Raw genomic sequence first — 21,426 nt, forward strand, 5'->3', positions numbered from 1 at the left:
TGCTTTATACTAACTATTCCACTACCTTTACAACCCCTGGTCCAGAGAGCATTGCTCACAGGGCTGGCCTAGAGCTGCTTCGCTGTGCTCCTGTGGTTTTAGCTGCCTAACGATTTCTGCCGTGCCTGCACTTTCTGCAACAGCCTTTGCCAGGAACAAACCTCATCCTCAAGCATCAAGTGCAAACCTTTACACTCGGAGCTTGACTTCCAGATCCCACGGACCACCTCCACAGCGCACAGCCCTTCACACTCAGGGTACCTCCTAACTGTGGTTCTGTATTTCTGCAACTTTAGCTACAGAATATGGGGGCAGAGAAGGGGCAGGGCAACAGCCAGGTTAGAGCTTTTGGAATATACTTGAGTGCATGTTGCACATCCAGGGACATAGCATGACAACACAAAGCCCTGCATGATGAGGTTGATAATTAGTGCAAGTCTAAAGCAGGTAAATTTAGTGTGGTCCACAGTCAGCGTGCTCAAAGCAGATCCTCCAGCAAGCTATCCTGGTAAGCATGCCGATCTCCTATCATTGTCCAAGGCCCATACGTATTACCGACTGGCAGTGTACCAAGTAGGATAGATTCCCTTTACATATACACACTATGAGGATCCAGGACTCCCAAGTCCACATTGTTCCTTTACTGGTCTTCAACCCATACCATGCACCTGCAGCACACTTTTGTGGATCAGAGCTCCCAGGCATTACTTCCTCCCTGCTCCCTTGCTCACCAGAACACACCAGTTTCTACAGGGATTTCAGCACAGACCCAGGTTCTTTCTAAATCTTGTTCTTCTAAATGAAGCTACACTAAAACAAAACAAAAGATAGGCTGGAAACATCTGAACCTATTCCTTCCACTGCATCCCCTTGGATATTCCAGTATTCACCCCTCATTCCAACCTAATTACAGCTCAGTCCCATATCTTAGTTTTAGAAAACAAATTCAAAACTGGAGTGTGGGTATACATTTGATAACTAGGGGACCAAGGAGGCATACTTTTGGAGAAGGAAAAGGGTATGTACTGCAGTTTTCCCACAGAACTGCACATGCTTGTTTTTGATGAGGCAGCCAATCAACACTAAGATGTGGTAGACAGCTTTAGTTTTGACAAGGCACCATTGCTAAGGTTAGAGGGACAACTGAGAGATAAGGTCCTTAACATCACATGGCTGAGGAATCACATCTGAGGGAGTTCAATAAATTTTAAATTTTGTTACAGCCAAACTTGGTACCCCTAAGGAAAAAAAGAAAAGAAAAAAGAAAAAGTTTGTCTCCCCATCTGTCCTACATCTGCTTTGTTAAGCTCTAAAACTTGTACAAGTATCCAACATTGTGGGGCAGTTATTTTAAGGTTGCTACAGCTTTAGCCCTAAGCTTAGCTGCCATTTATAAGCACACTGATGTGTACCACAATAGATTCACCTGCTTCCAGAGTTGCACGTCAATGAGACTACTTGGGCTACAGATCTTGTAAACCAGAAAAGTGACGCTTCACAAATGAGTAGACTGTGCAGTTCAACTTTTTTATTTTAATAAAATCAAGAATATGCACAGCACATGCAGTGCTAGCATCTAAACTAATACAATAAGCAATTCTAAACCTACAGTGACTTGAAGTTCAATTTTCACATTCAGCAAGTTTAAATCCATTCTTGCATATTGTTTTGAATCCTTGTATCTGAACTGAAAATATTGCTGGCTGATAAAACTTGCTAAAATGCACAAGTCACTGATTATGCCAATACAACAAAGATAACCACATGTTTGAGGATTGCAATGTGCCAGACATTCACTGAAAAAAAAAAAACACACAACTAAACAAAACTCACGCAACAAACATCTGAGAATCTGGACACTTCACATCAGTGTTTAGAAGTGTTTCATTAATATCTTAAGACAAGTGTATCAAAACCTTGGCATGTTTAATTTTAAGTTGCCAATTTTTGTTTTACTATCAGAAAGTTATGGCTACACTGCCAATGCCGGGTCTGCTTAATTTGACTTAAGAGTTTAATATGACTTAAACATTAAAAGCTCACACTACCCCGAAATATATAATTTCACGCATACGGTGACATTCAACATTCAAGTGCCAGTGTTTTTGTACTGTCTTTTGGTCAAGTTTCTTTAAACTTTCAAAGAATCACTTTTAGGCTTACAAAAATAAATATTTGTCAAAAATGTTCAATAAATATTACACAAAACTAGCAGCAAAAAGTATCTAGAAATCTGTCGTGTGCAAATAGTTTTCTTCCCAGCTATCATTCCCATGGTCCCAAATAAGTTTTAGAATCTATTTCCTTCTCCTTAAACAAGCTGCGTTCAATCTCCAAGAGACAAAATAAGATTGGAAGTTAAGGACACGCACACAAGACATATATAAAATTCTCTGAATGTGCAATAAAAGAAGTATTTTGTAAAAAGTTATGGGCAAAATGTACAAGGGCCTAAACCTAGACTTGAAATAGCACCATAACAAATGACCTCAATACTGTCAAGTGCACCTACTTAATAAAAGTTTTAGAACAAGGCACAATACACTTGAAAAAATCTATTGCACTTTAGGAGATTTTTGCCATTTTCCTACGCCACTGTAGATTAGTTGTTAACTGCTCTGGCCACAAAGTTAGCACAGAAATTCTAAGTGGCAGAGGCATTTTTCTGGTGGACAATACTTATCTTTGGCCAGATTTAGCATAAACAGACTATAAATACAATGGAAACCTATGCAACTAAAACTGACTAAAACTGCACTTTAATAGCAGAATTGAAACCTTGTGCAGTTTATGTACATTTCCAACCTCTGTGATCTCAGGTTTGTTTGTTACTCTTCTGGAGCCATTTTACAAAGTCTACAGTAAGCCAGTTTAACATCTCCACGCAGCTTGAACAGAGTAATGTGAATCTGCATTAAAATAAAGCCTGCTGCATAATTCTTCCTGTTCATACCCTCTTGACCAAAAAACATCAACACTAGCATGCGTTATTAGACCAAAAATTCAGTCAGGCCCTTAAGGAGGACCAATCACTGCCATGGTCAGCCATTCTACCATTTCAATTTCATATGGCAGGCATTTTTAAAAAGTCTAAATAGATGAATTCTCCTAAAAACTATTTCAAGTTATCAGACCTTTAAACGTTCCCTGTAATGTTCTGCCCACATTTGGCTAGCTCACATTAATGATCTGCCTAAATATTGAAAAAGGAATTGCTGTATTTACTTGCATTAACTTCAAAAACAGTGCTTTTAATGTATGCATGTATCCATACATCATCTCATCATGACTGGAATGGCTTATTAAAGGCTATCAGGTTCTAAGTACCTATCCAGGATAGAGTGAGCAAATCAGAACTTTAACTTAGTACAGTTTTGCCACATTAGAAACTAATTGCATTGATATGCTTCAAGATGTTTTATTTTTCAAATCTGCAGATACCAAAAGCCCTAATGCAGGCTACCGCATAAGTTTTTCTTTGTAATATTATGGATGAATCAGTGATTCCTGTTTAAGTTGTATCACACCTGTGTGCCAAGGTTTGATTTTAGCCCAAGTTCAGTAATTTTTATTTTGTCAAAACAATTGATATCTTGAGCATTACTGAGCCAACAGGACATCAAAATAAAAGTTGTCTAAAGTTAAAGGCACAGTACATTAACAAACAAATGATCCTCAGTCACAAAATTATAAATGCAGTTTCTGGGTGGGGATGGGTGGGAGGGGAGTTAATCCTGACTACAGCAATAGAGTCTTCAAAACCACCTTCAAGATAGGGCTACTTGTTCCTTTGTTTCCATCTTGTGACCTTGAGCTCCCTTAAAAAAAATTTCAGTGGAGAATCACAGCTGGTAATGTACTGCGAGTTCTTGAAGCTACACAAGGTATAGTCTGGCTAAGTTACATGTGGTTTCCATATTAGCTTGTTTGGTAGGATATCTGCTGCAAGCAGATTCAGTTGCCCCACCAGTCAACCCCCTGGGAGTTATAGTTTCCTCCATATCCATCACTGTTGTAGAAGCCTCCATAACCACCACCTATGAAAGGCAAGAGAAAGTGATGCTTAATTAACCTGCTAGACTTGTGCCTTCACAACAAGAAAATAACCCAGGGCACAGACAAGATGTCTATTATCTATTAAAGGAAACCCACCCAGAAGTCCTGTCAAATGCACACAAACTAAAGTCCTGGAAAAAGAGGTAGCATCAAACTATTCAAGGACAGGTAACTTGTGCTAGCCTAGATCCAAGAAGGATGCTAAGACTTTGCATAACAAGCACCAGCTGACCTCATATTTAAACATTACCTCCCGAAGTTTTACTACAGCAAGCATTTTACATCTGGTTTTACTATTAGTATTTGCTAGCACTGCCTGCCCAGTTTTTCTTACCTCCAAATCCTCTGCTGCCACTTCCTCCACTGCGGCTGCTGGTTGATCGACTGCTACTAAAGCTACTGCTGCCAGAACCGCTACTTGTTCGATAGTCTCTGGCACCAAATCCTCCACTGAACCTACTGCTGTATAAAGGAAGGAAACACTTGAGTAAAGTCAGTGATATTTTAAGCATTGTAGACATCGAGATTCAAGTACTATATTTCTTAAACTCTGGTTACCAACTACAGCTGGCCAACAACCAGTACAAGTGTCAAGCTCAGCAGGCAAGCTTGCTCAGTAAGCAACCCAATGCTACCTGGAAAGGGCATTCAAGATGGCAAAGGAAAATTTACTATTCAAGTGGGCTCATGTTGAACTTGTCATGTTACCCTAAAAGTTACTCTCTCAGCTCCAGGTAAGATTTGATTCAGGTTTAGAAACTCTGTGGAACAGAGGTCACACTATCTCAGTGTCTAAGTGATACATTTATGACCATCTTTCATGTTGTAGAAAAGGATGACCATTTTACAAGCACACTTCTGAAGAAAAAACCCAAAAAACCTAGAATTCATGTGGTCATATCATCTTAACTATATTAAGAGGAAGGGTTGTCTCTCCTCCCACCCTTTTAAGCCATTAAACATAGCTTTATAATACCAGCTTATGAAGCAGTTCAGGTTTCCATAGCAAAACTATTTCACCAGTGGCCACACACCTGAAGTCTAACGCTCATACCTTTCCTATTTTACATCAGGAGGCATGCATTACCTTCTCCTAAACATCAAAATAGCTGCTTATAGTACATCTCTGGCACATGCAGGTATGCATTTCTAGTTAAGTGCTTTCACAGAGTTCTAAAGCTATTTTTACTAGATGTCATTCTACCACAGCTGTATCTAGTTATTTGCTTAAGAGGAAAAAAGTCTTATGGGTTAATTGCCTTAGAGCAAGATAGAACAAAACTAGACATCAAGCTGTCACCTTCTGATGCACCTAACTCAATTTATCATACAATAGTTTTGTCTTCCTCCAACTGTATTTTTAGACTGAAAATACATCACAGAACTGCCTCGCACAATGGATTAAGTACACTTTTAGCCAATCTGTGACAATTACCTCTTGGATCGCCCACGGCTACCACCTCCTTTGTGATGCTGTTCATAAGCCATGTTTTCCAGCCAAGATGGTACTTCTTGCTTAGCCTCAACAAGAAGATCAAGCAAGTCCTTGGTGATGTTTATGTTCCTCTCATTGAAGAATGAGGTGGCAAGACCTGAAGTAAACATTCAGTTTTAGCACCACACAAAACAAGTACCCATTCCACAACTCCACTTGCAGCTGTGACAAGTACAGTATCGGATTCCTTATAGCCAAGCTTGAGAACACAACAGTTACCTAAATAGAAAGCTATTTCTAGTCACAAAACACTGGCTATTTACTGACACAGAAGATACTAAACTTACATGTGGCAGAGCTTTTTAACAGCAACAAAAGCACTAAAGGAACTGGTTACTTTCCACACTGGCTAGACAGCAGTGACCAGCTTCTGGTCACAGAAGGTAGCACATGGGTTTCTCTCAAGTACTTAGTTGGAATTTGCTACTTGGCTAATACTACTACATGTATCAACTCCAGTATTAAGTGCTGTCTATGAAAATTCCAGATAATACTACTTACCGAGGTTTCCTACACGGCCTGTACGACCAATACGATGTACATACTCTTCAATGTCACTTGGCAAGTCAAAGTTTATGACATGCTTTACATTTGAGATATCCAGTCCTCTTGCTGCTACCTAGTGGTTAAAGGATTAAATCAAGTCTTAGTAAAATTCCACAGGCCAAATAACAGGCTTACTGGCTCAAGCTTCATAGATTTCACTTACTGCTGTGGCAACGAGAATTGGGCTCTTGCCCGAACGGAACTGGTGCAGTGCTTCCTCTCTGTCTCTTTGAGAGCGATCTCCATGTATACTTGTGCAGGCATATCCTTCATGGTACAAGAAGTCCTCAAGAGCATCTGCACCCTTTTTAGTTTCCACGAACACCAGAGTCAAGGAATCCTTGCCTAATAATAATTAAGGCACAAGTTAACAGAAGAAAAGCTACACAGACAAATACTTGGCTCCACCACCTTGTACAAGGCAGTTTCAGTTCTCTGCTCTTGTTTATTCTAAACTGGACACTAGAGACCTCCCTCCTCATTTTATATTACCAGAAGAGCTTACATCAACTTAAAACTGACATTTAGCCAGTGCAATACATTCACTGCATATTAAGGAAATACCTTTTCATTCACCTACTCAATAGTTCCTATTACTTGAGTCTTTAGATTTTCCTCATCTGAATTTTGTGTTATTTGCTTATCTGAAACTGGTCTTTACCTGTAGCATTTAGCAGGTCAAGCAGAAATGATCGTTTGTCTGACTCTTCCACCCATACTACTTTCTGTGTGATATTTTCAGATGTAGAACCTACTCTGCCAACAGCCAGAAAGATATATTCATCCAGGAAGTCACGAGCTAGCATCTAAAAAGGGAAGGGGGGAAAGAAAAAAAATTTAAATGGCATATTTTTCCCCTCCTTCCAGAGATGAAATCTGGCCCTACGACATGTTAGAAGTATTTGAACTTTTCTGAAGTACCTGGATTTCCTTGGGGAAAGTAGCACTGAACATCATGGTATGACGAACCCCCTTTGGTGGCATAGTATCTTGTTCAACAATCCGACGAATTTGAGGTTCAAACCCCATATCAAGCATTCTGTCAGCTTCATCAAGCACTAGGTACCTAAACAGTAGTAACAAAAAAGGTAATTCTTCAGAGCTTTTTTCTTTAAGCTGTAACCCAGCACAGATACTGGACCACAAGTTCTCAACTACATGTTTACACAGTCCAAAAGCTACAACTTAAGTGTCATTAACTCCAGATCTCACTTTAAAACGCACAGTTGCTTGTTGTCAAGTCATTTACATATGGACAAGAACACTTTACTTACTTGCAGAAATCCAGTCCAATCTTTCCCCTCTCCATCATATCAACCAGTCGTCCTGGAGTTGCTACAAGCAAGTGACATCCACGTTCTAAGTCACGTATCTGCTGACCAATGTCTGCACCACCGTATACAACACAGGGACGAACTCTGGAACGGTATGCAAACTATAAAGCAAAGTAAGTTAGCTCTAAGAAAAACCACACTTCAGCTATTTTATAATAATTAACTCCTAGATATACCTTTCTGGCTTCCTCATAGATTTGCACAGCCAATTCTCTAGTCGGAGCCAAGACCAGTGAGATTGGATATTGCTTGCGGCGCCCATACCTTCCATTCTCCTGAAGGAAAAAAAATACTGTGAATGAGTACCCCAAATACAAAGGGAATTAAAACAGATACTATAGGCAATGTTTAAGACAGATCACCCAAGTTTGTCTTAACAAGAGGAAAAAAACCACAGCTGGGAGCCAACTTGTTTTAAGCACTGCATCTGAAGACTGCCCTACTACAGTACCCAATTGGTTAATACATTAACAGCAACACAGCTGCACAAGCTTGGCCTCTACAACTTGCACTGTGATCCATAACTTAAGCAGCAGAGAAATAATAGCCATAAAACCTGTAGTGACTTTAGGACAGAAGTAACAACAGATGTGTGACCAAGTAGCTTTTTTTTGCAGCAAGAAAAGCACTTTTAAACCTTATACAACAAACACACTTGTAAACAACCTTTTCTCTAGACAATTACACATATCAACTCTTTAGGTAGGAAAAAAAAGGCATTCTACAGCCTGTATTTTTCAAGAGAAATAGCTAAAGTCTTCTAGACGTTGAGAAGCTCGCCTATCCTACCCAAAATAACGCCAACATTTAAGCCCAGCTACTGTGTTCAGAAGAAGGCAACAGCATACAAGGCAAAGATACACATGTTCCAGGGCTGGGTATTTAAATACTTGCCTTCATAGCTCTCAAGGCATCACCAGGGCCATCTGCATAGATCTGGCTCAATATTGGTAGAAGAAACGCAGCCGTTTTCCCAGACCCTATCAGAACACAAATCAGTATTACTAATAGTTATTTCAAAGCTACTGTACTGTCAACTATAGCACTAATCCTCTATCACTAGCATATTCCAAATAACACCTGCACTACTACATGGATGCTACCTATGCCATTGGAGTGCACTCAGCCAGTAGAGCTCATCTACAAAAGACTTGTCACTCATCACCACAATACCCTGCAGTGAATGTGATTTAAGCCATGAACATTTCTCTCGGGACAAATGCATTAGATCCAGTCAAACTACATCTAAACAGTTGCAAGACTCTAAAGCTAATTAACTTCCAACACTGTAGGTATTGCAGTATACTCTGAACAGTAAGTCATACCACCTCACAGACCTCTTACCTGCAGCTTGAGGAATACAAGACCCAACTGCTGAGAGAGAGACTAAGCAGTAAACTTACCTGTCTGAGCACAGGCCATCAAGTCTCTCTTTTCTTTAATAATAGGTATTGCATGTTTCTGGACTGGAGTAGGACGGGTGTAGCGTGTGAGCTCAATGTTTCCCATAATAATTTCTCCCATGTCAACATCACTGAACTGTAAGACATTTAAAACAAGATTGGGATCCTTCCCTTCAGCCACCATGAAACACATCATTCAGTCCAAGAAGTCATTTGTAAAGTAGCTTTTTTTCATCTCTTCCTATAGAACTTACCTATTAAGTTTACAGATACTCAGGAACTAGCTACCAGGAGTCTGGTAGCTACTTAGTCCAGTCACATAAGTGATTCTTATAAAAGCCAACCAAGCCTGAAGTGCAGACTATACTAGCATACTATAATTAGCACAACACAATGTCTATGCTTAAGCAGTTGCTACAACAAACCAGCACCTCCAAACACTCCTACTTCTATATATGTTTACTGTTTAAAAACAAGTCACATAGTTAAAAGTGAGCTACAAGTGTTAACTAACAAGCTTACATAACTTCTCCCACATCTTAGTTCATCATATGCAATCCTCCTCTGCAAAACAGCTTAGCTGTAGGAAGGCAAGACTGTTTCCCTTCCTCCCTAAACTTAAGGCAGCATGACATCAAGTTTCACATGCAAAATAGTCACTATTAGATACATAAGCAAACCAGACCAAAAAAACCCAACACACACAAACCCACAACACTTACACTTTCAATATGTGGAGGACAGTTGCTGCCTGTCGCTTCAACAGGAATGTCATCATACTTCTCAAAGTTAATGCCAGTATTGCTTCCTGAAAAGAGCTCTCTAAAAACGTAAGAGAAAGTATTTTACTTGCTAGACTTATCAACTGACCCCGTCATGTGAATTTACATTATTACATTACTTACTGTTCCAGGCGTTCACTTGGGGGAAGAGGCTTTGACCAGTCATCTTCATCTGATTTGTCAGACCAGCGGCTATTCCCACCACGGTCAAATCTACCAAAGCCACTCCTATCGTAGTCACCACCTCTTCCACGCTCTTCATACCTAAATACAGCAAGAATATCAGGCCACCATTCCTGGACAACAGGATTTTTTTTGACACACAAAATTAAACCTATAGTAATCTGGCAGTGTATGCTCTGTGTATTACACATACAACTGTAGAACAATTCGAAGTCATCATATTATCTGTACTTGCTTCTTGACCTATGAACCAAAATTAACTTAGTCCCAGCCATCAGACTAGGTTATGATATTCTGCATCATAGACAGAAGAGTTTGTCATGATTTCACAGCTCAGTTTAGCTTAATACACTGATCCTTGTATTGAAACTTATTTGGTTAAGTGTAACAAATGTAAAGAATCAGTCATCTGCCAGCAGAGCTGCAATTCAAGTCACTCAGTCTTTGCCATTTTTTGTAGGGAGCTCTTCTTAAACCTCTTGGGAGGCACTGTTTGTTTGGTACTCCCCCTTTCTCTGTGCCTTATTTATAAAGGTCTCCCACCTCCAGACAAAACCCTCAAGTGCTGTAGTTTTCTCCTTTATTCCCCCACACCACAGGTGACCAAACTAAATACCTCAATTACATGTCACATTATTATTTTATAGAGAGGGAGCTCACCTGTATTAGACACTTGGAAAGAAGGTGGAAAAAGTCCTTACCTCAACTGTTTAGTTTTTGGTCTGGTATATCATGTTTGAGAAAAGTCTGGATACAGGACTAGCATCAGCTTTACTAGTCGATAAAGGTCACTCTCACCACACTTGTGCATACAGCGCATGATGTGTGTAAGACTGATCAAGTAAGGTAGAGAACCTGCAAGAGTCTCACCCAGTTTTATTAACTACACTTTTTAAACAAGGAAAAAAAAATACTGAAATAAAAAAAAAATCCATTTTGATGTATTTTACGTGCTCCCAACAGCTCTTCATGATTTTTCTCAAAGTAGCCACCCATATAGCACTTTTTTGATGAAATGGTTAAGTCAGCAAATCATTATAGCTGCAGTGAGTGGCTGGCGGTAGACTACAAGGCACATTTTTCAACACATGCAAGTTTCCCATCCTTGAACTCATGTAGCTTTAAAAGCAAGGCTTTCACTCACTCCTCCCCTCCCAGGTTCCTCCTACCTTATCCTGCTGTTCATACCTAGAACTCCAATTTTAACATCAAGATTACAGATGCACTACTAGACCTGAGACAGATTTCATATGTACTATCCAGACAAATAAGTACTTGCCTTCCTCCTCTTGATCCGTTTCCACGATCAAAGAAGCTTGACTTTGCTCCACGGTCAGATCGTGCACCAAAGCTGCTGTATGCATCCTTATCTCTGCTAGAACTCCAGCCGCCACTATCAAAACCTAGTAGAAGATAGATATTTTAGCCATACATTACATGGTCTAGGCTTTTACAAGAAAAAGCTAAGTTCTGCCCAGTAAGCCTTCACTGAAAGGTCTACAGGATTGAAAGGCACACAGTCCTTCAAGAATGGAAGATGCACAGATGTTAAGACTTGATCAAATAGGGACTAAGTATCTCCCATTGCCTATCAGAACTTGCTGAAACTCCTCCACTCATGTACAAGCATGTTATTTTTTTAAAACGCTGCACTTGCCTTAGCACTAATATTAAAGTTGCCTACTCTGGAAAGATGGGTATCAGAAGAAACAAGTCTTGCCAAGCCTCATCTACATTATCTCTCCAACTCCAATGCATACCCTTGACAATGTATTTAATTTGTGAGGCTAACAAGGCCTCTGATGGAGATCAATGAGTGGTATTAACCCTTGCATTAGAAATTCACATGGAAGTTGGAATGTTTTGTTATACTGTAAGTACACAGAGCAATCTGATCTATGCAAACTAAAACAAATTAACAGCATCATGCAGAAATGAGGAATGTGGAGTTCTTCACAATGAATTACCACATTGAATTTTTCCACAGCACTTCTACACCTACCTACAGTAAGTAGATGCCTACTTAGGTATGTTAACTCTAAGAAAAAGGGCCAAGTAGAATAGAAAGTACATCAGCTTCCCAACACCATCAGGTAAAAAGCATCATTTTTGTTCAGCTACCAGGGGGTTGGGAGGTAGACAGAAACATAGAGCATTCAACAGTGCTTTGGTACTAGACTAAGAACTTACAAATTCTGATTCAGAGTTCCAACCGTAAGTTTGAAAACATGACCCAACGAATCTCAGCTACGGCATGCTGGCAGAGAATAAGTGACATAATTAAACAGATAAACAACTAATGTCACTCCTATTAGTGAGCATGCTTTCGCCAGCCTCACAGCACAAAACCAGTCAATACCTACGCACTGGACAATAAAAGCAACCACAAAACAAAATTACTCCAAAGAAAGGCATTGTTCTAGGTCCTCTCTCTGAAAAAAAAAAATTCCCTGCAACAATTACCCTGCCTTGTTAGATGTGCTCTGGCAAGTGTCATTACCCGCCCCCCCCCCCTTTTTTTTTTTTTTTTTTGAAGAAATTCTACTCCCCAGAATCCAGACATGCTCTAGTCAAGAGGGAACTTTAAAAACTAGTGTGACTAACTCATTTGGTCTGGCTAACTAAAGCAGACAGCAAAAATAATCAAGGCATGAAGTTTATTAGCACAGAAGACCACGGAATGCTTCAAGACCTCCAAAGTCTTTTAAGTAGTAACTTAAGTCCTTAAGGATAAATTAACTTCACACAGAGAGACTGCTGACAAAGATCAGGAATACCATAATCACTTCATTAACGCATGAGAAAGTTATTGTAGCTTGTTTAGAAAGCATCTAAAACCAGATTTTAGTATGAATATCTTTCAAACCACAATAAAAATACTGGGGTATGTCACCCTGCCAAGAGATCTGACAGCAGTGGTACTGACTGAGCAATCTTCAGAAAGATACAGATGTAGTTTCTCATTAGTGAAAAAACTGGGCTGACTCTGTACTACATTAAGATCTTCTATCAGGCCTGAAGAGTTCCAGACAGGAGTCAAAATTTTATACTCCAAATAGCATACCAAGTAAGCTTACTAACCTAGCTTGTTACTGCACTGGTTTCTGAAACTGGTACCTTGCCATATTTTTCTTTAAGGTAGCATAGCAGCTTCTGGACCAAGTCCTTAACAAATACATATATATACCCTGCTTGACAATTAGGGCCATTAATTCTGCTTTCAGTTTGGTATTCCTAATCTGATTTTACTTGTGGATCAGCATAGAACAAGAGGTCCAGGCCATACAAGTCAACTCTAAGTAACTAGCTAGCAGAAGATATCACCGTGACTTAGAACAAGACATGACAAATTAAAAATCAAAAGCAAATGCACTAAACCAACCCATAACAGACCAGATTGACTTCTCTGAAGTGAATGATCACAAGACCACGCAAGAATTATCAGGAAACTCCTTTAAACATCAAGGCTTTTTTTTTTTTTAAAAAAGTAAAAACCTGTATAGATTCCATCTAGCACACATTTCTCACCACAGGGTTAAGTTCAGAGTTCAGTAAGTTAATGAACTTCCAAAGCAGTTTTGTAGTTCTTGCATCGCTGAAGAGTGATAGAATTTTCAATGCTTCTCCTCAATTAGCATTTTAATTTGCACATTTTATAATGTTCTAACACCAATTGCTGTCAGCTTACTCGGAAAGCTGCCACGTGCAGCAGCAGTCGTCAGGTTTGGTTTTTTTTTTCAAAGATGGGAAGAACAGTTAGGATCATGGAATCCTCTAAGTTGGAAAAGACCCTTCAGTTCTATCATCTACTCCTTGACCTACTATAGATCAGAACAGACTTTAAATATCCAAGAACAGCTTCCAGGAAGCTTAACAACAAAATGACATGACAACAAGCTTTAGCATTCTCAAGTCAAGCTCATAGAAGCAAGACACTTTAGACCAGGCAGCCCTACATACTGAGCTCCATATACTGTACCTTCAACAGCTGAAAAACAGAACTGCCATTAAGCAACCTAAGGACATATTTTTATGCATGCTCTTACTTCCTGCAGTTCTGTACTGTACCATTTTGTTCCCATGTACAAAGCTAACAGATTAGTATTACAACAGGAACAGATCTGCAGGTGTATAGAAAGAATAAGCTGAAGAAAGCACTGCAGGAGTTTTAAATAGAAATACTCTAGATCCCTTAGCATGCTTCCCCTGTCAATACCTACCGAAATCATGAAGATGCTCCGCTCTTCATGAACACAAAGAACGGCTATTTTAAAAAGTATTAAGTCCACTGCCTTAAGCAATTTCTTACGTAGCTGCAAGTAAGGTTATTGTGCAACTTTAATAGTGTCTATGAATTACTATACTGTCAGCTTCAGAGAAAAGTGAGAACCCCAAGCTAGAAACTATACACTGTTTCTAAAGCATGTCTAAGGGAACACCACATAAGAGAAACAAATATTTTTTATTTTTTCAAGTTTTTTAAATTCAGTAATTAACACCGTCACAGAAGTCAATAAGGTCATGGTAGGTAAGCAAGACAGTTCTACTGGATTACTGAAATACAGTTCCACCCAGTAGTTCAACTGAATAAAAATTCTATCAGGTTACTACACTTGTAAGGCTGCATCAAGAGTTTTGTTGCATGGTCAAATACCACTGTTACCCAAGGTCTCTTCTGCCTGCTGCCTGCTTATGTCTACACCTTGAATAATCTCTTGCTAAAGATTCCAAGGAGCATCCAATACACAGCCCAGCTTCAACACAACCGAAGAAGCAATCGTTAATTTAGTTGTAAATAACACAAGCAAATATTACTTTTCTGAAAGTACAACTGTGTAACAGACTTCATCCTATAAAATAGCTCAGTTTTACATCACTGTACTGATGATACCCACTTTGCCTCTCAGTAGGGGGCCTGAACTGGAATCATAGCTTTTCCATTAGCCATCACAAACCCCGTCACAGGGAGCCATGAGGAGTCCTAGTGTTACAGTACTCAACCAGGTTTAAAGAAAGTTTTGAAATGTTAGGTTTACCGAGAGAAGTTGGCAGCCTATGTTCTATTAATTGAACAAGCCATGTGTCAAACTTAAGTTTCACAACTCATTTACCTTTTCCCAAGGTTAAGCTTGAAGCCCCCAGAAAAGCCACACATGATCACACGTACATTGCAATATTTGACCTCTGGTCTTGCCCAGAAAGACAACAGTGACAGCCCTATACATCATGATATGAACTCAAGGTTAACACTATATTCCTCCGTTATCCGATAGCCCCCTAAAATTGAACTGGAGTTTGGTACAAATTACCATACAGGGAAAGGAAATCTATGAACAGCACATGTCCACAAGACAACTTTAAGTTGTTTCCTGCTTTTGAAACCCTGCACATTCCTCTCAGGTTTAGCTAGCCGATTTCTTGAAAGACTGCTCACATTTGAGGTCAACGTGACCAGGAACTTCAAGAGCATTACTGAACTGCCAACCAGTCCCTATACTTCCCCCAACACATTCAGCTCTGCTAACAGGCTGTTCATCATTTGGCACTTTAGGCCATGCTTCTTTTAAGTAAAAAAAAAAAAAAAAAAGAAGAAACACCACACAAAAACAAAACACCACACTAGCTTGGACACATGCAAAGGTTCAGACAAAAACAGACTGATCTGTCTCTTCAAACAGCATAAAACTGGAATGGACCATTTTTCATCTAGTCAAATTTAAGACTACATAGCTCCAGAAACACTGTGAGATATATCAGCATTTGTTTCAGTATTCTCCTCCCACCCACTCCTAATGAAGTCTTCCTGCAGTATTGAAAAGAGAATCTGAAAGTCCACTGCTTTAGAAACAGATGAGATCCAAGTCTTCCCATACTATGAAACTTCAATTTCTTACATTGCAGCATTAGCAGAAAATACTTTAGCTCTTCCATTCCACTATTTCAATAGGTGTTAGATGAAATGTTTCTCTTACATCTCTACAAGTCATTAGACATGACAATAATGCATGCTGCAGCATGGACAATCTCTGCATGTTACAAATAGAGATCACAATTTGCTTCACTGAAGCACTCCACAAAACTTTTCTTCTTTACCAGGTTTTGTTTAGAAAAATCAAGTGCAAGATATAAAGGCCATTTCTCAGCACAAACCCCCGTGTAAACATATGACCAACAATGGTCATGTATTTCATGTTTCATTCACCAGCATCCTGCATTTCCTTCTGCAAGTACTCTTGTGGACTTCCATAAAAACTGCAAGAAGCTAAACTAGGACATCCCTGGTTTGCTTCTCACACTCCCCACTTAAAAGCAAGTTGTGTAAAACATCCATTTAGAAAGTGAAGTAGTGCTATTTGTTCATATTAAACAACTGGTTACTGTAAATTCCACGTGACGTAGCACAAAAACTGGTACTCCCAAAATCTGCCAAAATTGATTCTTGAGATTAGAGCTAGTCAAGTTAACATCGAAGACTCCAGCTTGCTTCAGGCAGTTAATTGCTTAATGAGATATGGAAGATACTTTACCAGTCAGATACTGAACTTGAGCTTACAATATAACTTGGTGAAGAAAGCCCAAAAAAAAGCACACTAAAAGCAGAACATTAAGTTGCAGCGTTTTGCACAGGATAATCAAGCACTCCATAAAAAACAGCTTAAACAGTAATACCGAAGCCTTTAGCAGTCTGCTCCTATAGATTCAGAAGGAGGTCAAGAACCAGTTAGAAGTGTTGCTGCTGTTATTTCTGATACGTACCCTGTTTTGAAGCTTCCCTGTTCCGCAAGTGAGGAGGAATGTATCGGCCTTCTAAAGGACAAAAGAAACATAGTGTTACAAGACTGCAGCTTGCAGCTGTTAGCACCTTTTGAGACACTAGTCTTTCTAACAACAGCTTTTGCTTAGAAAAAAAATGTCTGCCTTAGAAGCTTTAAGGCCTCTTACTTTGAGTGTCTTTAAACAAGAGTCCTTTAACACAGCACTTGATATCCTTCTCTCAGAGGACCAACACAGTGAAGATTAAATTCTTGCATGCTCATTTAGGTATGCTGCCTTTTTTTTTTTTTGGCACAGATGTCTTTGACCAAGTCGTACAGGCCCTTTATGGATGTTACAGTGTCTATGACGAAAGCCTGTCTTCCTAGAACTCATTAAGGCTTAACCCTGGTGCCAGATATTTGAGCAGCTTAAGATTTTCACTGTGTCGTTCAAGTGCTGACACTCACAGTATTATTACTCACAGTATTTTTCTTTCCCCTTAAATGCAACCATCCCCATCAGGTCAGCTCAGATCAAACCAGAAGCCACACATAATTGCCTCTGAATAGCATTCTTCGTTTACAATCCAGAAGCATCTGTCTGCTAAGCAACAGACATCTGTGAATCAGAATGTACCAGGCACGAGCTGAATGTGAATTCCTGGAAGATTCCTCCCCTCTTCTTAACATACTTAAGCCTTGCATGTCAGACAAGGCTGTTTCTACTCAATGAATTACAATTAGTACAGTTAACGATTGTAAGTTTTACCTTCAAACATTCCGGCTCTAGCTGGATGTTTTGATAAGACAGATCATCACATTACTACTACAATCAGTGGCCTCAGTTATTTGACTAGGGGCAACAAAATCTGCGACAAAATTAGAACACTAACTTCTCTCAGTTAAGTACTTAGGAAATTTACACATACCATACCACTACTAAATTAAGTGCTCCTATCTAAAGTATATAGCATTTTTGAAGCAGGCATAACTAGCAACCTCCTCAACTTCCCCCTTCAGCCTCTGTAAATCTTGGCTTCAGAAATTACTTTTCCACAGGTACAAAACACTTATTTCTAAAACTTTGTGTCTGTAAGCTTGAGAATTTGCATGTACTTACTGCTTGAAGAGCTTCCTTCACTCTGAGAGTCTGAGGAATTCAAGTCTAGACCAGAAAACTAGAAGAAATAAAACAAGTATCAACATGTTATATAATGAATTTATGCAAAAAATACAAAAAACCCTTTTGCTTATCAACAGCAAGCAGAGTTCCAACAAGTTCTTGCTACAAAGAAATTTGTTTAGTGTCAGTTACATCTCCTCTAAAGGAGGAAAAACAAAGCCATAGTTAATACTCAAGGCTATACCATCTTCAAGTGTCTTCACATCCACCAATAAACATGCACCACATGGGCAGCAAGGGCAGAAGAGTATCTTACACCCACAAAATCAAATACCACAGGCTTCTGCTTCACACACTATATGCAGGCTAAACAGCCATTTAAAATAGTCCTTCAGTCCACCAAAAGGCATTTCAATTGAGATAGATGGCAAATTTTTTTTTTAATTTTTTTTTTTTAGGTATACAGAGACTACAGCCCAAATAATACCAGTTCACGTCACTTGCAGGGACTCAGCTATTTCTTTACACTGCATTAACACTACTGAGACATTATAGTCTTCACATTTGAGGCAGCTACTCCTCACAGAACATCATGTGACTGCCTCATACAATTACTTCAGCAAAAATAATTTTGGGTTTGCTTTTCTAAAACTTCATTTGCAGCCCTCCATCTCACAGTAAAGTCTACCAAAAGGTATTTCAGTTCAGGCACTACTAGCATGTAACCCAAATGTTTTAGGTCTAGCACAATATGGACTCATTTCAGCAAAAGGTAGTGGGCAACTCACAAAGCTTAAGCACCAGCTTATTACAGTTGTTTGCCTGGACGGCAAGATTAGAAACTTATTTGGGGAAAAAATAAGACACACTTAAATACAATTAAATTGTATGCAAGACCAATTGCACAGAAGTATCTTCCATATGACCTGAATCAATCCAATGCAAAGATTCCAATGCACTATCCTTTCAGATGTTCAGTTGTGTGTGCTGCCATATAGGACATCCAGATTCTTGACAAATCCTCCCATGGCAGGCCTCGCATCATCCTCTTTAAAGCTACTACTTAAAATCTGATCTCTTTAGTTGATCCAAACATCAACACGAGGCTAAAGATCGATTCTTATTTGAACAGTAAACAAAAACAAATACTCTCTACTAGGTTAAGAGCGTCTCTCCAGGGCCAGTCAACAGAAGCGATGCGTAAATCTTCTCGCACTGAACCCCCACCGTCTCCGCCGTGGGGGCAATACTTGCCAAAATCCCATCTCGGAGATATGGCGCAGCGACGAAGCCCGGCGCGGCCGCCATCTCAGTGCGGCGGTGCAGCCGGCACTGCGGGTTGGGATTTTCGGCGCAGCAGGGAGCAGCCGCAGCCGCCCAGCTAATCCGGCAGCCGGCACCCGTCACGTGCTATCTCGGGAAGGGGGGGGGGGGGGGGAGAAGCGGGGAAGGGGGGGGGGGGGGGGAGGACCGGCTCCCTGACCTACTTCGCCAAAGACTCCGAGCGGCGGCCGCCCGAAGCCTACAAGCCGCCGAGGACTTAGCGGGGCCTTGCCACGCCAGCTGCCCGCCCTGGGTCTCGCTACAACGTAGGGGCCTCTTCACACCACACACACACACCCCCCCCCGGCGCTTCTCCAGGGATTAGATAACCATCGATCCCCTCCACATTGGGCAGGGGCCTGCGCCTGGCTCCGCCCAGCGGGGGGTGGGGGGGAAGACGTAGGGAGAAAGAGAAAAAAAAGAGAAAAAAAGAAGAGAGAACAACAACATCGCGGGCCCGGGAGCCGCCCGGACACATGCCGGCTGAGGCGCTCCTCGTCCAGGCCCAACTGCGTCACCGGGGCCCACCGGCACCGAAGGAAAGAGCGGGAAAGGCTGCTGCCGGTCCCTGCTGACGCAGCCCGAACAAAGGCAGCCGCCAGCGCCCCCTCCCCCAGCCCCTTCCCCGGGGAAGGGAGCGCCAACACAAAGCGCTGTCCTCCCCCCCGCCCCGTCACAGGCACAATGGCCGCCATTTATCGTGTCTTTCTCCCTGCCCCCCTCCCCCCCCGGGCTCCCTCTTCCTCCCCCTCCTCTTCCCCCCCCCCCCCCCCCACCCGGGGCCGTTCCCCGCCGCCGCCACCAGGGGTCCCGGCAGCCACCCTTACCATCGTCGCTCGCCGCCACACAAAAGCCGGGCCCGGAGCGTGGCGAGGAGGCCGCGGGGGCAGGCGCAGATGCCGGCCCGGGCGGCAGCGGCGGTTCCGTCCTTCCCGCACACCACCACCCCCCGTCGTCCGCCCCCCCCCCAACCCCCTTCCCCGCCGCGGCGATGACGCGCCCCCACGGGAGGGAAACCGGCGCGGAGCCGCCGCACGACGGAAACTGCGCAACAACCGAATACGCCACAAACCAGCCGCGTTGGGGAGGGGGGACGGGCACGGAGGGGGTTGGGGGGGGGTTGCCGGCGAAAAAAGGGGGGGGCGAGGCGGAAATCACGACGCAACGGTCGGGAAGCGAGGAGCAAAGCAAGTCCCACGCCTGGAATCCCGACCGTCCTGCCCCACGCGTTTCGAGCCTCCTCCGCGCCTCTCCTCCCGCCCCGTCCGGCGCCGCACTCCGGTTAACGGAGCGGCCTGCCGCCGCCTTCCCCTCCCCTCCCCCTCACCCCCCACTCGCATTCCGCGGCCCATCTCTCACCTGCTGGTCTAGACCGAGGGCATTTTCCACCGCCACATGACTCATAACGAGAGATCGTCTCGGGGTGTCCCGCTCCGCCTCGAGAAATTCAGATTCGCCGGGCTGGGACCTCGCCGCTGCTGCCGCTCGTTCACCACGAATCGCTTTTCCTGACTGAGCCCCCCCCCGCCTCGGCCCCGGCCTTTATATAGTCCCCGCCCCCCGCCTGACCTCAACGCGCACGCTACCGCCCCTGCCCGAGCGCTCCCCTCCCCCCCTTTCCTCCTGCCCAGCGCTATCGCGAGAGAAGCCCAACGGCGCTGCGCCGGCGGGGAAAGGCTATCGCGAGAGCTGGACCGGCCCTCCGCAGCTCAGGCCTCAGTGAAGGGCGCTCCGGAGCTGTCGCGAGACTTGGGGCGCCGGTCCCGCGCAGCACCCGCTGGCTCTCCCGGGCTTTGCCAGCGATACCGCGAGGTTTCCCTCCCGCGGCGACCCGCTCCCCTCAGGGGGAGAACGGCCACGAGGTCTCGCGATATCACGACACCGCCGCCCTCTCCTTTTGTTCGGCGGGCTCGCGAGAGCGCCCCGTTGCGCGCGCGGCTGAGATGTCTCTAGAAGGAGTCGGATTCTAGGTCACGTGGGCGGCCCGGCCGGCGCCCGCCGCCATCTTGTGCGCTTCCCCCAGCGCAGTGGCGTAGGTCCTAATGGAGGCGCGGTGAGCCCGCGGCGCCGGGCTAGGGCGCGGCGAGGGAAGGAGGAGGGCGGTAGCAGTGCCGCGCTGTGGGGCCCGCCTGGCTTCAGTGTCACCTAGAGTGGGAGCTGGACCTATGGACAGCGGAGGAGGGGCTGGGTGCTGCTTTGCACACACAAATACGCCGGCCTCCTGCTTCGCCTCACAGAGGTCCCCACCGTTGCCTTTGCGGGGCTGGAACTCGGGTTCCTTCCCTTTACAGGCCCCACTGCGCATCCCGCCATTAGTTTCTGCATGCCTCAGAGAGGCTCTGTCACCTCACCCTTTTCCAGGCAGCCCCTCTCAGCCTGCTCTGGACCATTGCAGCTCAGCTGCGCTCAGCACAGATGCAGACACG

General features: G+C 42.9%; 1 protein-coding gene across 2 annotated transcripts; it reads right to left on the reverse strand.

Moving 5' to 3' along the window:
- Window positions 1-1,513: 1,513 nt before the first annotated feature.
- DDX3X (DEAD-box helicase 3 X-linked) lies at window positions 1,514-20,540 on the reverse strand. 2 transcript variants are annotated; one of them, XM_049834823.1, is made up of 17 exons: window positions 20,360-20,540; window positions 17,675-17,732; window positions 16,556-16,606; window positions 11,079-11,202; window positions 9,740-9,880; window positions 9,557-9,656; window positions 8,835-8,970; window positions 8,326-8,411; window positions 7,608-7,706; window positions 7,372-7,532; window positions 7,019-7,163; window positions 6,759-6,903; window positions 6,261-6,442; window positions 6,053-6,170; window positions 5,492-5,648; window positions 4,391-4,515; window positions 1,514-4,037 (listed from the first exon to the last, which is right to left on the reverse strand). In XM_049834823.1, the coding sequence occupies exons 1-17, from the start codon at window positions 20,402-20,404 to the stop codon at window positions 3,955-3,957; spliced, it is 1,956 nt and encodes a 651-aa protein (XP_049690780.1). In that variant the 5' UTR covers window positions 20,405-20,540; the 3' UTR covers window positions 1,514-3,954. The 2 variants fall into 2 exon arrangements, with proteins under 2 accessions (XP_049690780.1, XP_049690779.1); XM_049834822.1 differs by having other exon boundaries at window positions 4,391-4,518.
- Between the last annotated feature and the right edge of the window lie 886 nt (window positions 20,541-21,426).

The sequence above is a fragment of the Accipiter gentilis genome, chromosome 32, assembly GCF_929443795.1.
Source record: "Accipiter gentilis chromosome 32, bAccGen1.1, whole genome shotgun sequence".
Taxonomy (NCBI): domain Eukaryota; kingdom Metazoa; phylum Chordata; class Aves; order Accipitriformes; family Accipitridae; genus Astur; species Astur gentilis.